The sequence below is a fragment of the Hyperolius riggenbachi genome, chromosome 8 (assembly GCF_040937935.1).
Source record: "Hyperolius riggenbachi isolate aHypRig1 chromosome 8, aHypRig1.pri, whole genome shotgun sequence".
Lineage (NCBI taxonomy): Eukaryota > Metazoa > Chordata > Amphibia > Anura > Hyperoliidae > Hyperolius > Hyperolius riggenbachi.
In genome coordinates, this window is record NC_090653.1 from 211,063,561 (window position 1) to 211,079,986 (window position 16,426).

Genomic DNA, 16,426 nt, shown 5'->3' on the forward strand with positions numbered 1-16,426 from the left:
GTCTGTTTTTTCTGAAGCCTTTTCAAGCCCAAGCCTGCCCCCTTCTAGCTCTTCTAAAATGACTCCGCAATAATGATTCCTAAGCAAAGCCAGACTGAATGCTCAGTCTGAGATTTTATCAGGGCTGGTAACAAGCAGGCTGAGCAGTGAAGGATGAAACAGAATATATACAATAATTCGCAGTACAAAGGAATCAGGCGGAATATCAGAGTCAACAGGAGAACAAGGTCAGCAACAGGTTATCAGAAAAAGTACAGTACCAGGGATAAGGCAAAATCAAGGTCTCAGGCAGAATAAACAGGGTTCAGCAACAGGAAGGCATATACAGAAAACAGGGCAAGGAACATGAACCAGGGTGTCCAGAAGCTCAGACCTGGGAGCTCAAAGTTCTGGCAATTAGCTGTAGGAAGAGGCAGTCCTTAAATAATGTGATAACAGGATGCATGTGATGAGTTGCAGAAAATCAGGGCTGCTCACAGTCCACAGAGCCCTCTGCTGATGGCACAATGAAAGTCCCGGCAGTCCATGCAAATGCTGCCACCAGCAGGCAGGAAACGGTTGTGCACAGTTCCTGACAGAGTTTGCTGAGTAAGTTGGGCTTCTTCATAAATGCCCTGGCTCTCCTATGCTGCCCAGGATCACCAGTCAGAGTCGGGGAAAAGCAGTGAAGTCTCTTCTCTAGATTGGTAGTTACAGGCATCTGATGGGATGCCTGCCATGGTGTTTCCACCACACATGACTGTATAAAAAGGAGCTGTGGGCAGGATTTTAGTTTATTTAGCTGCCTAATGGTTAAACTACGGCAATTTATGAACACTGGGGCTGTTTTACTTTATGAATTAACAGCAGCATTCAAAAGAGAACATCATGATATTTTGCTGGACTGGGCAATGGATGAGAATTATGCTAGTCACCCATTGGTCAATAATTGCCAAAGGAGGTCAAGGATCAGTACTGCCTAATCTAAAAATGTATATGTTATTTAAAGCAAACCTGTTAAGAGAAAAAATATTCAATTTAGATACTTAGGTAAGACTGGTAGAGGTAAGACTGAATGGTCCAGAAGCTTCCCATGTCCTCCTCAACCCCAATGCTGCTTGTTAGGACCATCTTCTTTTCATGGCTGCACAAAGGTGGCCATACTGTCCAGGAAAAAGCCATGCACTGGCAGCTTCATGCTTCTGGCAGGCTGGGACCATAATCCTGCATGTGCATTATGGCCTAACTCATACACTGACAGGATCACAGCCATAAGTGCATAACTGACCAGCACTTATTGGATGTGCCTAGAGGGAAACAGCACTGGATCAATGGGCTCAAATAGGATGGGGGAAGCCTCTGGATAGTTACTCTACTGAGGTAAGTATCCAACATTTTCTTGTTCTCACGCTTCAGATTCGTGTTAACAGAAGAAACTGGAACAAAAAACCTATTTAAAATAAATTATGTACATTATAAGCCAACCAATAATAAATAATACTTTAACAACAGGTTAAGACAAGAAAAAACAACAACCTAATCCTATAAACATTAGCAACTTAATACTGGTAATTGCATCAAGTAATGAACGGCAGTGAAAGTGCTTTGACAAGTCCTTTTTGCTTGTCCACATGATCAAAATCAGTCTCCTAGTAAAGACACAAAACCATCAGTGATTTCCTTGTATGGCAGTTCCATTACAAGCTGTGGTTCAGTAGCAAGGGCAAATCTGTTCAGTCTTTCTTTAGTAAGAGAGGATCTTAAGTAATCTTTGAGAATGTTCATATATGAGAAAGACCTCTAAACCCTAGAGTTGCAATTATGCAAAAAAAAATCCTTAAAGCAACATGTTTATTTGGGTAGAGTGCATCTGCCACAATAATTTTGAATATATTAGAAATGGTGACATTCAGCATACTGGTATGCTACAAGTAGGCTGAAAAGTGCAGATAATCGTTTGGAAGATTGTCTTGTTAGTCAACAGATACTGCCTGCAGAGGCATGAGTGACCAAATCTTCATTGACAAGAGCTGTTATTTTCCAAGGATGATGAAATGCTTCTTAAATTGCTGCCATGCTTCTGCTCTCTTTTGAAGCTCAGTTGTTAGTCTATCCAACATCACCAGAAGTATCTGGACTCAGAACTGTTCTTTTGGAGTCAGCTAAATATGTCCTTGGTGGCTAACATCAAATGGCAATTTTAATCTTCTTCGTCTTTCTGTACTTGCTTTGTACTCCTTCACTTCAGACATTTCAGATCTGTCATATTCTTCCCTTGTATTTTTGCAAAAGTGTAAGGAGACCTCCATAGTGTCTTTCAACAGAAGCAATTCCAGTTTCAGCTCTCTGGAAATGTCTGCTTGTAGCATTAAATCTATCAAGTATATAGCTCCAACAGACTGCCATGAAGGCAGTTTCTAATATCTGCAGGTTCAAACTTAAGCCTTCTGCCTTATCCTGAACCTAGCATTTTGGCTAGTATCATCCGACATCTGATATAAGGCTTTGATGATATTTCCAAGACAGTCTTAGGTTGAGGTATACATCGTTGCTTGCAGACCATCTTGTAGTGGACAAGCTCTTTCAAATTGCAGCCCTGGGCTGCAAATAAGAAACAACCACCTTCCATCTAGCTCTGTGAATGTGAAAAAAAAGATTCTCTACAGTTGTCGATAGCACAAGTAGAACAGGATTCAGAATATGAGAGAAGCATTATGAAAAAACAGCAAGAGGATTGTCCTTTTTGATCTGAGTTTTTAGGCCAGAATAATGACAAGACATTATCATAAGACTGATATCTGCAGCCTATGGTGTTTATCTGATATGAGTTTGTCCATGACAATATTAAGTCTTCAGATTTTTGCCCTACATTTGTCACAAATTTTAAAAAACGTGTTTTGTTATGTTTTTTTTCCCCCAAGACTTCATCTTTGTTCACCTATAAAAAAATGATTGATAGTTGGTGGATTTGACATATCTCTGGTGTTGCTAAAACACTGATGGAGTGATACATTGCTCCCTTTCTTTCTCATTGTGGTATGCTGGGCATACACGGCTCGACGCAGGCTTATCAATCGAGTCGCTGATGGCTCGATTGATAATATCCGACGTGTCCGATCACCGCGGGGATCCATTTCGCGCTCCATATCCGCGGGCGGACAATAGCGGCGAATCGAGCGGAAGATAAGAAGCGCCGGCGGGGACGAGCGGTAATCGATCCGGGCGCACACGCTGACGAGCGGGGACGCGACGGAAGTCGATCTGGCGGCTAATCGGCTGCCGGATCGACCCGTGTATGCCCAGCATTACATTCAGAACGTTTGAAGTTACATTATCAATTAACTTGTATCTCACCACTTTTGATAAATAAGATGCCTAAACCATTGTGTACATACCTCTTCTTACTGTGCTTTTCCAAAAATGGATCATGAGTTACAATTGCTTGAAACATCCTAAGGAGTGCTATTGGTTAACGAACCAAAAATATTTCATGACTGTCGCAGCTATTTTCAGAAATTCTCTCCAGTACAGGTACTTCACTTCTTATTTCTGTTTCAGAATTAAATGCTGACCTATTCTGAATTTTTATACGAGCAGTTTATCAGACATGCAATCCACTCTCTGTCTTTCCAAAAAATGGAAATGACAAAATCTTTGTTTTGTATGATGTCATTCAAAGCAATATACTGTATTTGCTGCCTTGTAAGATGCACTTTTTCTCCCCCAAAAATGGGGAGAAAAAGTCCCTGCGTCTTATACGGCAAAGTCAAGAAATCACCGACTTACGAGCGCCCACCAATACGAACAGTTGACTCGCTGCCATCAGGTATTCCTCCCTCCCCATTGTGTTCCCCCCACCCCCTGTGCGTGCAGCAGCAGCCAGCTTACCTAATCCATGCGCCCAAGTAGATTACAGACTTCCGTCTTTTCCATGCGTCTTCCTCTAGTGTCAGGCTTCTAATGATGAAGTGTCATTTGATGACCGAGAAGACGAATGTCTGCAATCCCCACAGGTACATGGATTAGGTAAGCACAAGGGGGAGGGAGGAGAGGAATGCAGGGCGGGGGGAGCCAGGCACACATGGGAACACAGGAGGGAGACATGGGGGAGGCAGGAGGACACATGGGGGAGCCAGGAGGACACATGGGGGAGCCAGGAGGACACATGAGGGAGCCAGGAGGACACATGAGGGAGCCAGGAGGACACATGAGGGAGCCAGGAGGACACATGAGGGAGCCAGGAGGACACATGAGGGAGCCAGGAGGACACATGGGGAGCAAGGAGGACACATGGGGGAGCCAGGAGGACACATAGGCAGACAGGAGAAAACATAGGGACACATGGGGGACACAGGACGACACCATTTGGCGGAGGGCATGTACAAGATGCTCCTGAAATATGGATGCACAAGGTTTAGTTAATATTTATTCCCTGCTTTTTGCTCTCTAAACCTAGGTACGGTATTTCTTCAGCTTTTCACAATGCATGTTTCTAGTACACCAGTCAGTGGCACACTGAAAGTCACTTGCGTTTGCGAATGAACTGTACACACATTAGAGATCACGCTTCTTCATTTAACTCCTGCATTGAAATAACTGTGAGTGAGATAGTGAGATCAGAAATGGCAGTAATTAAAATATCTTGTTGCTCTCCTTCTTCTCTTTTTATGTAGCATTTGAGGTTACTTCATCTGAAAGCCTTAGCATTGTTGGAGCCTCCTCATCATAAGTATCATTGCAGTCTTTCATCTTTTTTCAGTGTTTGGAATGCCCCCCAAATTCATCTTTCCCTTTTTTCCCTTTTGTTTTTGAAGCCACTGAAATGCATGACCAATTGACTTTTGCTTCTCTTCCAACATACTCAGTAATTTGCATCTGATAAGGAAAATAAAAATAATCTTTAATTAAAGTAAACAAAAAATCAACTAAACTATGCAAAAACATGTAAATATATTAATAATCCAATTATAACATGTTAATGTTATTAAAAACTTTAAAATGTACCTGAGATGAAAACACAAGAATTTATACTTACCTGGGGCTTCCTTCAGCCCCCTCTGGTAGGTGGGCTTCCTCTGTTTCCATCCGTTCCCATCCGGTCCGTCCCTGGCAGCCCCAGTAAAGTCCCAACTGAGCCAGTCTAGGACTACCTCTTTGGTCACACTTCAGTGGCCTGGATAGTTCTGCACAGTTACAAACTTTACCTAACTGTTCAGGGGCAGAATGCTTCTGGCCATGTGGTCAGAGCTGTGCATGCACAGTAGCCCCAGACTACCAGGGCTGACGGCAGGAGTACGGACAGACACCGAGGGAGTCCTCAGAGTATAGTGAGCTAGAGGAAGCCCATAAGTACCATAAGTGTAAAACCGTGTTTTCATCTCAGGTTTACTTTAAAATTCTAATTGAAGCTACATATATCTTATTTGAAATGTGATGCCTTTTTTGTACCATCATTGTCATAGCTCTCTTTTTGTTGATTTATTTTTGTCATATACCAACTATGTTAGCTTAAGCAGTATAAAACATTTATTTATTTTGAATGTTACATATATGAACTGTATTGAGCTTACGTAACAGTATACAAATGCAATAATACCACTTGTTACATGTTCAGAAATGTCACCCTGCTAATGGAAAAATTACTCCAAAATACCAGCACATTTGTACACATACATAGCTGATGTACATTTGTCCAAGAGTTACATGCCCTATATATTTTTTTTCCTATGTCACTGTCACTTACAGTAGTTGACAAAAAAAATGAGACTAGTCCAAACCCAGCCAAATAAGTCCAATTGCCATTACCTAATGTAAGTGACAGAAACATTGGTAGGTAAAAAGTAATTTATAGCGCAGTTTACATGTATTTTACAGTTTTTGTTTTATGCTCAAATCCTTAAAGAGGAACTCCAGTGAAAATAATGTAGTAAAAAAAGAGCTTCATTTTTTACCATAATTATGTATAAATGATTTAGTCAGTGTTTGCTCATTGTAAAATCTTTCCTCTCCCAGATTCACATTCTGACATGTATTACATGGTGACATTTTTACTGTGGGCAGGTTATGTAGCTGCTCCTAGCTGTTTTGGCTGTTAGAGACAGCTGTAAACAGCTAATTCCTGTCTGAGAACATTGTTACATTGTGGCAGTTTGCCCAGAGTACCGCGGTACTCAGAGCTTCTTGTGGGAGGGGTTTCAGCACAAAATCAGTCATACAGCGCTCCCTGATGGTCTGTTTGTTAAAATCATTATATTTCTCATGTTAAAGGGGGTATCAGCTACTGATTGGGATAAAGTTCAATTCTAGGTTGGAGTTTCTCTTTAAGGCCGGTTTCACACTGCTAACCGGCGTTTTTGGTGAGGTGCCAGGATCGCACCTTCAAGCCTTTGGGGATTACCATGTTAATACACAGTAATTTCCGTCTGGCAGGAGGCCAAGCAGGAAGTGAAGCTCTCTAGCACTTCCTGTGGCCGAAGAAAGGAACTGTATGGAAGTGTATTGCTAATGCGAGATTTTTTTCTAAATCCTCTTGTCGCCATAGACTTACACGACTTCTAGTCCACTGCACCTCGCCACACAAATCAATGGTAATGAAAGGATGCGCTCCCGTCAGGGTGTGGCAAAAATGTCACTTCCAGTGCATCATGTCGGTATGAAAGACCCCATAGACTCTATACATAGCAATTGATATGGCGCACCAAAACCTGCCAATGTCAACTACAATGTCTGAGGTGCAAGAAGGGGGTGGGGAACAGTTTGTTAATGATTACCACTATTCAAAGTATCTATGGAAGTGCCTATTATGAGCTCAGGACCAATAGAGAGCTAATACTGTAGTTGAGGGAGGGCCCTTCGAGGCCCCTCTGGCCCAAGGGCCCCAATGCGGTGGCTACCTCTGCAACCCCTATTGCCACACCCCTGTATAGACTTTCATTGGCGTAGTGGTGGCCTGCGGCGAAACCAGGCCATCGCAATGTGCCAGTGTGAAAGGGCCCTGAACCTATAGTAAACTCTCCAGATAAACTGCATGGACACACAGCAGAAACCAAAACTATTTTGACAAGCTCTAGGCCACACTAATATTAAAAGGATTAAAATCATGAATAAATTGCATTGCAGTGAAAGTAATGGGTTTCATACTGATACGACCCTGAAACGTGCAAGCAGTCAATATTGCATTGAAATATTTAGAATCTTTTTGTTTGGATAAAGTCTGAAACATTTGTAAATTAGAGCATTTAGATTTTGGTTTTTTTGTCATTTAAAAATTATCGGATGCAAAATCTTTAATACTCTGTACGCTGAATGTACTCCACTGCTCTGACTACGTCCACAGACATTGGTCTGATTATTTCAAATACCTTATTGAGAGTTCCAGGAAATGAGTTGCAAAGTTCTAACTGGGGGATATTTTTTATCATTCACACAAAAAAAGATACACTGCTGTTGCAAGAAGGGTTGATTTGATGATTTCAGCACACAATACAAAAATAAAATTCAGGAATTTAAAAATTATAATGACTATTATTATTATTATCAATTTATTATTTAGTATGTATATAGTGCCAAACTCTTCTGTAGCGCTGTACAGAATATGCTGTCTTGACCATTTAACTGTCCCTCAGAGGGGCTCACAATCTAATCCTGACCCGACCGAGTCATGTGTCTATGTATGTATCCTGTAGTGTTTGTATCGTAGTCTAGGGCCAATTTAAAGAGAACCATAGATGAAATAAATAAAGATTTTATACATACCTGGGGCTTCCTCCAGCCCCATATGCTCTGATCGATCCCATGCCGCCATCCTCCTCTGCCCGCAGCTACGAGATCCGGCTCCCTGCTGTCAGTGGGAGCCAGTCTAAGCGCAAGGGGGGTGCGCTGTTTCCGTATCTCTGCAGCAGCAGCTGGAGAGATACGTAGAGGGCGCACTTCTCCTGCATAGCTGGCTCCGATGATGTCAGTGACGGGAGCTGGTTCTCGTAGATGCAGGCAGCGGAGGACAACAGCGTGGGATCGATCAGAGCGTATGGGGCTGGAGGAAGCCCCAGGTATGTATAAAATCTTTTTCATTCTCCCGTCTAGGTTCATCTCTGGTTCCCTTTAAGGGGAAGCCAATTAACTTATCTGTATGTTTCTGGGATGTGGGAGGAAACTGGAGTGCCTGGAGGAAAGCCATGCAGACACAGAGAATATACAAACTCCATTTGTATATTCAGGCAGGAGGGCTACCCACTACATCACTGTGCCGCCCATATAATGTAGATCAATATGAGATTAATATTAATTAATAATAGATTAATATTTAAAGCTTCAGGGAGTTTTTCTATAGATTAATGAATTGCTGGAGTCATGCAAAATATACAAAAGGAGGTATTTTAATTTAAAGAGGAACTTCAGACTAAACAAAAATACAGTCATTAAGTTACATTAGTTATGTTAATTAAAATAGATAGGTAATATAATCTCTTACCCACACTGTTTTAAAAGAACAGGCAAATGTTTGATTTCATGAGAACAGCCATCTTTTTGGTTGAAAGGAGGTGACAGGGAGCATGAGACACAGTTCCAACTGTCCTGTGTCCTGAGCACCTCTCCCAGTTGCTAGACAACGAAAACAACAAAAACAACAACATATGAAATCCCATCATGCTTTGGGAAAATCAAAAAATCGATTGAAATTGATATCGGACATGTTGGAAATAATTGATCTGGCAGGTAAATCTGCCAGAGAATTGTATGGTTTGTAACTAGCATAACACTTCCTCTTCCCATTTTCCCTTTATATTTAGCTTACATAGGACACTAAATGATCTTGTAACTATAGCAGTCCAATTAAAGGTGTACAGACTGTACAGACTGTTTACTGATCAAGCTGATATTGTGTTGTCCTACAGTAGTAATATTTCTTGAAGAATTCACTATCATTACTCAGGACCACTATGGTTTTTAATCAAATCAGAGATAATACACAAGTCTTTGTATGATGCATTACTTTTGTACGGTTCTGATCCAGTTCTTTATCATGCCCCAAGAAGAAACTAAAGTTTCCAAAGCTTTCAAACAAAATCAAGATAATGAAAGAAAGTCATCCCAGTGGAGAGATGGGTAATTATACATAGTTGTGTAAGCAGTTATACATAGCTAGGCTGGGGATAATGTTTAGTCTCTGGATTCTCTTTTTTACCTGGATCGCGAGTAAGGAAAAATTGGGTACACTTTTCTCCCTTTCTAGATTACTATCAATGTAAGTTCAGCATCCAAATTCCTGTTAAATGCAAATAGGGAATTTGCCATAACTCTATGTGGTAAGATATTCCACATTTTTACCATATTTAAAAACAAGTGATAAAATCTCCCCACCCCCCACTATATGCAGTTGATATTGTTTCGTCCTTTGTACAGATCTAATTATAAGAAGCTAATTTATCAACTTTTTAGATTTTATTTATAAATATTAGATTTCCTTAAAGTCATCTCCTTTCCAAGGTAAGTTTGTCTAAAGTTAGCCATAGACACACCAATTTTTACCATATAAATACTAAATACTACTAATTGATATGCTATTGCAGATTTTAGGTGCGATAAAGCAGCAAAATATACTGAACAAATCTCAATCTGCACTCAGGATTGTTCTTAATTCAAATAACATCTTGTTGGAGGGATCATATGTGTAGCTAACAAGCAGTTATGTATGGTTTTGATTCTGAGAATCAGTCTGGGTTTCCAGGCAGCTGCATAAGGTTAGTGAAAACACTGATCTCTGTGTGGACCTACTTGAGTGTTGGTTCAAAAGGAATGGGCCCATAATCTATATAAGTGTTACTTGTGTGTACCGGAACAAAAATTTGGTTCGGTGGAAACTTCCTAACGTGCCAGACTATCCATCTTGACCCTGTAGCAATCCAGCAAAAACCCAGGTTTAACCAGAAATTGGTTACTTTGTTGCTAATATCATGCTGTAAACAAGTGACAGTTCCCATTTTGGTTGAACTTTGGTGGTTTGTTTGTGTGTGTATGAGAAATATGGTAAAGCAAGTAAAGTATGGTTAGTGGTGGAGCAGATACGCCGACATCAAACCAACAAAAGTTGAATTGAGTAATACCTTTAATTACTAACTCTAAATGATTAGACATTAAAGGGATTACCCAAATCAATGTTTGTTAGTTTGATGTCAGCATACGAGAACTATGTTATCGATACTAAGTGATATATAAGTTTATAAGGCTCTGATTTGTTGGTCATGATCTTATGCCAAAACAGGAAATGTTCTCTGCAAATTAAAGTTTGGTGTTTCAACAATAAGGAAAATATGCTATTGTGTTATTGCAATGTCCAGTTCACACAACATTTATTAAAGATTTATTTTTGTACTGCAGTACAACCAGTAGAATTGCTCTTGTTTGTGTTTAGCGCTAATACCATTCATCCTTTTTTCTCATTCCAGAAAGTGAAAGGCATGAACCTGGAAGATGTGGTAGTGCTGAATGTAGACACCAATACTTTGGAAACTCCATTTGACGACCTGCAGAATCTACCTAGTGAAGTGGTTGGTAGTGATTTCTTAAGATGATTAGACTATCTGAATGGACACACAAAATATATATATATATATATATATATATATATATATATATATATATATATATATATATATATATATATATATATATATATATATATATATATATATATTTCAGAAGAATGTTTAGTCCTTAATTGTTCACTTGTAGGCATGCTGTTTTTTTTGTTTTTTTAGCTAGGCCACAGCACCACTTCAAGCAGGCCACTTTATGGCCAGGAACAAAAGTACATTCTCATGTAAATTAACTCCATTGGTATGCATGGAAAAATATCGCATTTAAAAAAAAAATCACACACAAAACACGTGTAATGTGACGTACAGACGTTCAAGGGAGAGTTTGAATGTTGAATGTTGCATAAAATAAGTACATGGATGTATTGTTTGCTGATTTGCCCTCTACCTGTATGATTATTCCAAAAACGAAAGCATTCCTTTTGCCAGACAACATTTGTCTGACTGGTTACGAAAAGTTCTCAAATACTGCAGTTGATAAGGACGGAGAATGGTTTTCCAGTACAGTCAGGAAATAACTGGTGCACCTGATTTATTGTAGACTTGAGACAGATGAGGGTTTTCACAATTATTTTCAGTTTAGTAATCAATGCTTTTTTCTCTTAGTGCAATGCATCAGTTGTTGGTGGGTAGACTTCCCTTTATACAGACCAATTCCAGAGTTAAATAATTTGTTGGTTGCAAGAACATCCAGTATTCTATATACTGCCTATTGGTGAACTCACAGATGTCTCATCACCACATCAGCCTCTTGGTAGCACCAGGGGCCAGGGATTACAGACCGGTAGATGAAGACATGCCACATTTTAATAGATTTAAATTATCAGTTTACTGTTGACAGCTCTGAACCTATCTTTTAGCAAATTTTAGTTGCACCAATGGCTGTTAAATGCATAATTTATATTATTATTATTAGTGCTATTTTTTTTATTTTTTTTTTAAATATTAGTGCTATTTTTATATTGGGTTGGTACTGTGGTGTGAATAGCACTTTAGTCTGGAAGAGATTAGATTGTGAGCCCCTCTGAAGGACAGCTAGTGACAACAAAATATACTCTATATAAATACAAAATAGATAAAAGTATTTTATATGTATATATAATTTATTTCTTTTTACACCATGTTACTCAATTAAGTAATCGGTTGCAATTTGTTTCTTCCATGTATTGTTTTTGCTGTTCCATTGTCATCACAGGGCATAATACTTTGTTTTGCATTCACATTTGAATTGTAAAAGTTGTAAAATAGAGCAGTGTTGAGCAGGCTGAAATGTTTAAGGTTTGAGCTCCCTCCCTATACACGTCATGCTTTATTAATGAAAAGGTTGCTGGTTGCTTTTTCATATTACATATAAATATTTATAATGCTTGAATATTAGATGGATTTTTCTAGTTGTGTGGGTAATGCTTGCTGTCCTGTTATTCTGGTGTTCTTTTATTTCAAGGCCTTTTTCTCCTCACCCAATTTCCCTGGCAAATTGTGTTGGAATAACTCAGTATTAATCAGCTTCCTATGCTGCTGCATATTCTCATTGTGCTTTTAGGCAGGCTGGTGCGTTATTGAATTTCTAATTCTTTAGCAAATGGGCTGAGATATACTGTTGGTTAAATGCTTTTCATTTGCTAAGACAAAGTTGGAACAATTTTATCGATGCCACCTGCTACTGAAGTACTCTTAATTAATAGATCAAAGCTGGGGTACAGGGGCTGCACTGTATACAGGACGGGAAGGTATCAGCTCTTTGATCTGATACATGCTGTGTTTTGGAAGGGAGAGAGTTTTTGTCTATTCTCATCAGCTGTTGTTTCAAAGTAATTTGTCCCTTAGTACAGAGGACTGCTCATTATTTACATGTATCTAGCCATTTTGGTTTTATTACCACTCTTGTGTTGTACAGTTAATCATAGTAGTTGTTGCTAGAGCTAAAATGTAAATCTTAATCGTTTTATTAATATTATTTATTTTATTTATCTAAAACTGTTTACAAGAAAAAAAATCCAAGTAGAGCGCTGAAGAAGTCTAACCTTTACCTAAATAATCTCTCTGGACAGGATATAAAATGTATTGTTGGCTCTCCTGGAATTTTGTTAAGTTCCTTTTACTGGTTCTCTTTATTCTCTCAGGCTGGTTTCACAGTGGGACGTTGCGTTTTAGGAGACGTTATGGTCGCATAACGTGCCCATAACGCAACGCCTGGTGGTGTTGGAGCAGGACACTACCAAGAGCCGCGTTACAAGCAGCTCTTGGTGTGCCTGCTCTGTCGGAGGCACTGCGGAGGCCACGTGAGCGGAGCTCTCCGCATCACGTGGTCCCGCCAGCCAATCCGCGGCCGCTCCAGGATGTAAACACTGCAAGTGCAGTGAATAAGTAGTAGCCATGTGCCTGGCTACCTAGCGGCCTCTCCCCGCCTCCTCTCCGCCCATAAAATGAAAAAAAAAAAAACCTACTGAGCATGTGGAAACCGTCGTGAACAGCCCATTGATTTTTCATTGCTGTGCGTTGGGGTGCGTTACAGGCTGCTCTAACCTGCGCCTGTAACGTCCCACTGTGAAACCAGCCTCAGAGTACCAAATTATGTTTACATGAAGCTAGACTACACCGGCATAGAGTCCAAAGACCTCTTAACCATCTGGAGTTGTGAATCACTTGGGTTGTGGCAACTGTACATGCGCTCCAGACTAGCAGTACTTATAACTCATTACGGTTATATTATGTATAACAATTTGAGGCTAAATGTACAGGCACATATAGTTGTACAGTTTGAGTTGTCCTTTGGTCACTGCTTCATATATGGTGTTTGAACTATCCTATTGAGGAACTTGTGCAGATAGTTTGACTGGAACATTTAAATATAGCATGTTTTTTGTTGATCCAACAGAATCAGAACAACCTGGCTTGTAATGGTAATAGGATACAAGTACTGTTATTAGAAAGCTTTCAAGATCATTGGTGGTTTTTTAGGGGTCTTCCTTTTTTGCCAGGTTCCTTCATCTAAGCTCAAATGGTTAAAGGAATACTGTAGGGGGGGGGGGTCAGGGGAAAATGAGTTGAACTTACCCGGGGCTTCTAATGGTCCCCCGCAGACATCCTGCGCCCGCACAGCCATTTACCGATGCTCCGGCCCTGCCTCCAGTTCACTTCTAGAATTTCAGACTTTAAAGTCTGAAAAGCACTGCGTCTGCGTTGCCGTGTTCTCGCTCCCGCTGACGTCACCAGAAGCGTACTGCGCAGTCCCAGTATGATCTGTGCCTGCGCAGTACACTCCTGGTGACATCAGCGGGAGCGAGGACACGGCAACGCAGGCAGAGTGGTTTTCAGACTTTAAAGTCTGAAATTCCAGAAGTTAACCGGAGGCGGGGCCGGAGCATCGGTGAGTGGCTGTGCGGGCACAGGATATCTGCGGGGAACCATTAGAAGCCCCAGGTAAATTCAACTCATTTTCCTCCGACCCCTCCCCCCCTACAGTATCCCTTTAAAGATGTAACTTCTCTGTGGTGAAAGGATTTGCCCAAATTTCAATCCATCTTTGTTACACAGATTGCTACACAGTAGTTGAACTCTCACAAATCAGATATAGGATGCAACTTGTTCTATGTACATAAAATAAATACTGTATTTCTCGGAAAATAAGACACAATTTTTCTTCCCCAAGACTGGGATGGGGGGTCTTTTATTCAGAAGATAGGGCAAAAATAGGTGCAGAGTGTGCAGGGGAGCGCTTGCCCATTATGCCACCGTGCTCCTCTCCCCTTCACTCCAGCCACTGTAAATGCGATCCTCTTCTGTAGCTGCCGATCACTGCAGCCACCTGCCGCTGCCGCAATACACATCCGGAGTTCTCCATTCCCCGTGGCATCCGTACTTCCTGCTCAGTAGTTCCCTGGCACGTGCGCCACAGGTCATGTGTGACCGAAGCGCACAAGCGCTGCTGGGGTCACACATGATGAGCAGTGCACAAGCCAGGGCATTGAGCGTGAACTACGGAGGAGGCCACAAGGAACGGAGGACCCAGAGGTGTATAGTGTCAGAGGCAGGCAGGTACAGGAGAAAAAGATCACATTTACAATGGCTGAAGTGAGGGGAAAGGAGTGCAGCGGCAGCATCAGGCATAGTATTGAAGTGCTACTGAAGTGTGTAGTGTAGTGTTGGTGTAGTACAGTGTAGTGTTAGCACAGCGTAGTGCATTGCTGTGCAGCTTAGTTGGTAGGGCAGCAGGGGTTAGTATAGTATAACTGGTGAGGGCAGCAGGGATTAGTGTAGGATAGTGCAGTGTAACTGGTGAGGGCAGCAGGAATTAGTGTACTCAGCGGCATAGCAAAAGCCCCTGCAAGGGATGCAGGGGGGCCCAACCTGGTAGGGGGCCAGCCCAGCCAGTTCTAGCAGCAGGAGGGGGGTGCAGCGCAAAAGAGAGGGCAGTGGGCACACAGCAGTGGAGGGGGGCCCAATTCCCATCCTCCCTCACCTCAGGTTCCCCTGAAGCGCTCTCCCCTCCAGAAATGATGGCAGCGGGCGGGGAACTCGCCTCTTCCGTATTCCTGATGGCAACAGAGGTTTGCGTGCCTCTATCTTCTATGTCTCCAGTGTTACTGACTTCACTTCCTGTCAGCGGAGTTGGAGACATATAAGACAGCAGCACGCAGAGCTTCATCACCACCTAAAACACGGAAGGAGGGGAGGGGGAAGTTGGGTCCCGCTCCCCACAGCTGGTCACCTCTCCAGGCTACCTATACTGAGGGAACCTACAGACCTGGCCACCTATACCGGGGGGGGGGCAGTGATATCTAGTTACACCCCTGAGTGTAGTGTAGCTGGTCAGTGTAGTGTAGATAGAGTAGCTTAGCGATAGTTTTTTATTGGGGGGGGGGGGATGAAGACCCAGAAGACACCCCTGTACTACAGACGCACCTAGGTTTAGCTATTTAGCTATCTGGATAATCTGGATTGTCTTATAGTACAATAAATTAGTTATTACGTGCCAACATTGTAAACTATACAACTGCATGGGCATGAGCTGTAATTAATGGTTACTAACTTGTTCAACCCATACACAAGTAGCTATTCTTATGGTAATATTAATATTAATGCATGTCCTTAAGCGAGTCCTTCCAGTTGTGTTGATATTCATGTGACTCTCTTTACCATGGTCTTTAAAGGTCTGTGAGTTCTTCACCTCAATGCAGTTGTCAGTTAGACAGAAAAGTACAACTATGTAGGCATAGTTCACATGTGTCGAACTCCAGGCCTGGGGGGCCAGATCCATGCCACTGTTTAGGATGGACTGAGAAAGAGAGAAATGTGTTCTACCTGATGGACCACACCTTTCCTGATTCAGACCCATCAATTCATTTGCAGGAGGGTGGAGATAGTGTCCCTGAGTGACAGCGGCTGGCTGCAATGATACAGCCACCAATGATCACTAATGATATTTTACCCGGGCACTCATGGATTTCACCCGGGCAGCCCGTTAGGGTAAAAGGCTCTGGGGAGAACACTGACTTTTAACTAGCTCTGCTAAGTTTTATAGCAAGTGTTATAGCGAACATTGAACTCATTGTATTCCTTGCTTTTCCTCAGAGGAGCTCATGGTTTAAACACCCTCTAATGCCAATTTGGGGTACTCTATCAGTATGTCTCTGAATTGTTATAAGGATTCTGTGCACTCTATGCTTATAATTTCATTGCTAGAAATCGATCCCAGGAGCCTAATGCTGCAAGACAAAAGAGCCAACCACAAAGCAACTGTGCTGCCAATAAGTTTACAAGATCTACTTATTAGTCAATTTATTATAGATTTCTAATAACTGCACACACCTGCGTTCAATTTGCTACAGCACAGTAATATAATGGAAATA

At 41.5% G+C, this 16,426-nt stretch overlaps 1 protein-coding gene across 5 annotated transcripts in view; it reads left to right on the top strand.

The window, feature by feature from the left end:
• DENND1A (DENN domain containing 1A) overlaps positions 1-16,426 on the top strand; it is a 1,229,671-nt gene that overhangs the window by 733,576 nt on the left and 479,669 nt on the right. For all 5 annotated transcript variants that reach the window (XM_068248143.1, XM_068248144.1, XM_068248146.1 and 2 more), the window contains one exon: positions 10,425-10,526. In XM_068248143.1, the coding sequence (XP_068104244.1) occupies positions 10,425-10,526 (102 nt within the window). The remainder of the gene's footprint in view (positions 1-10,424; positions 10,527-16,426) is intronic.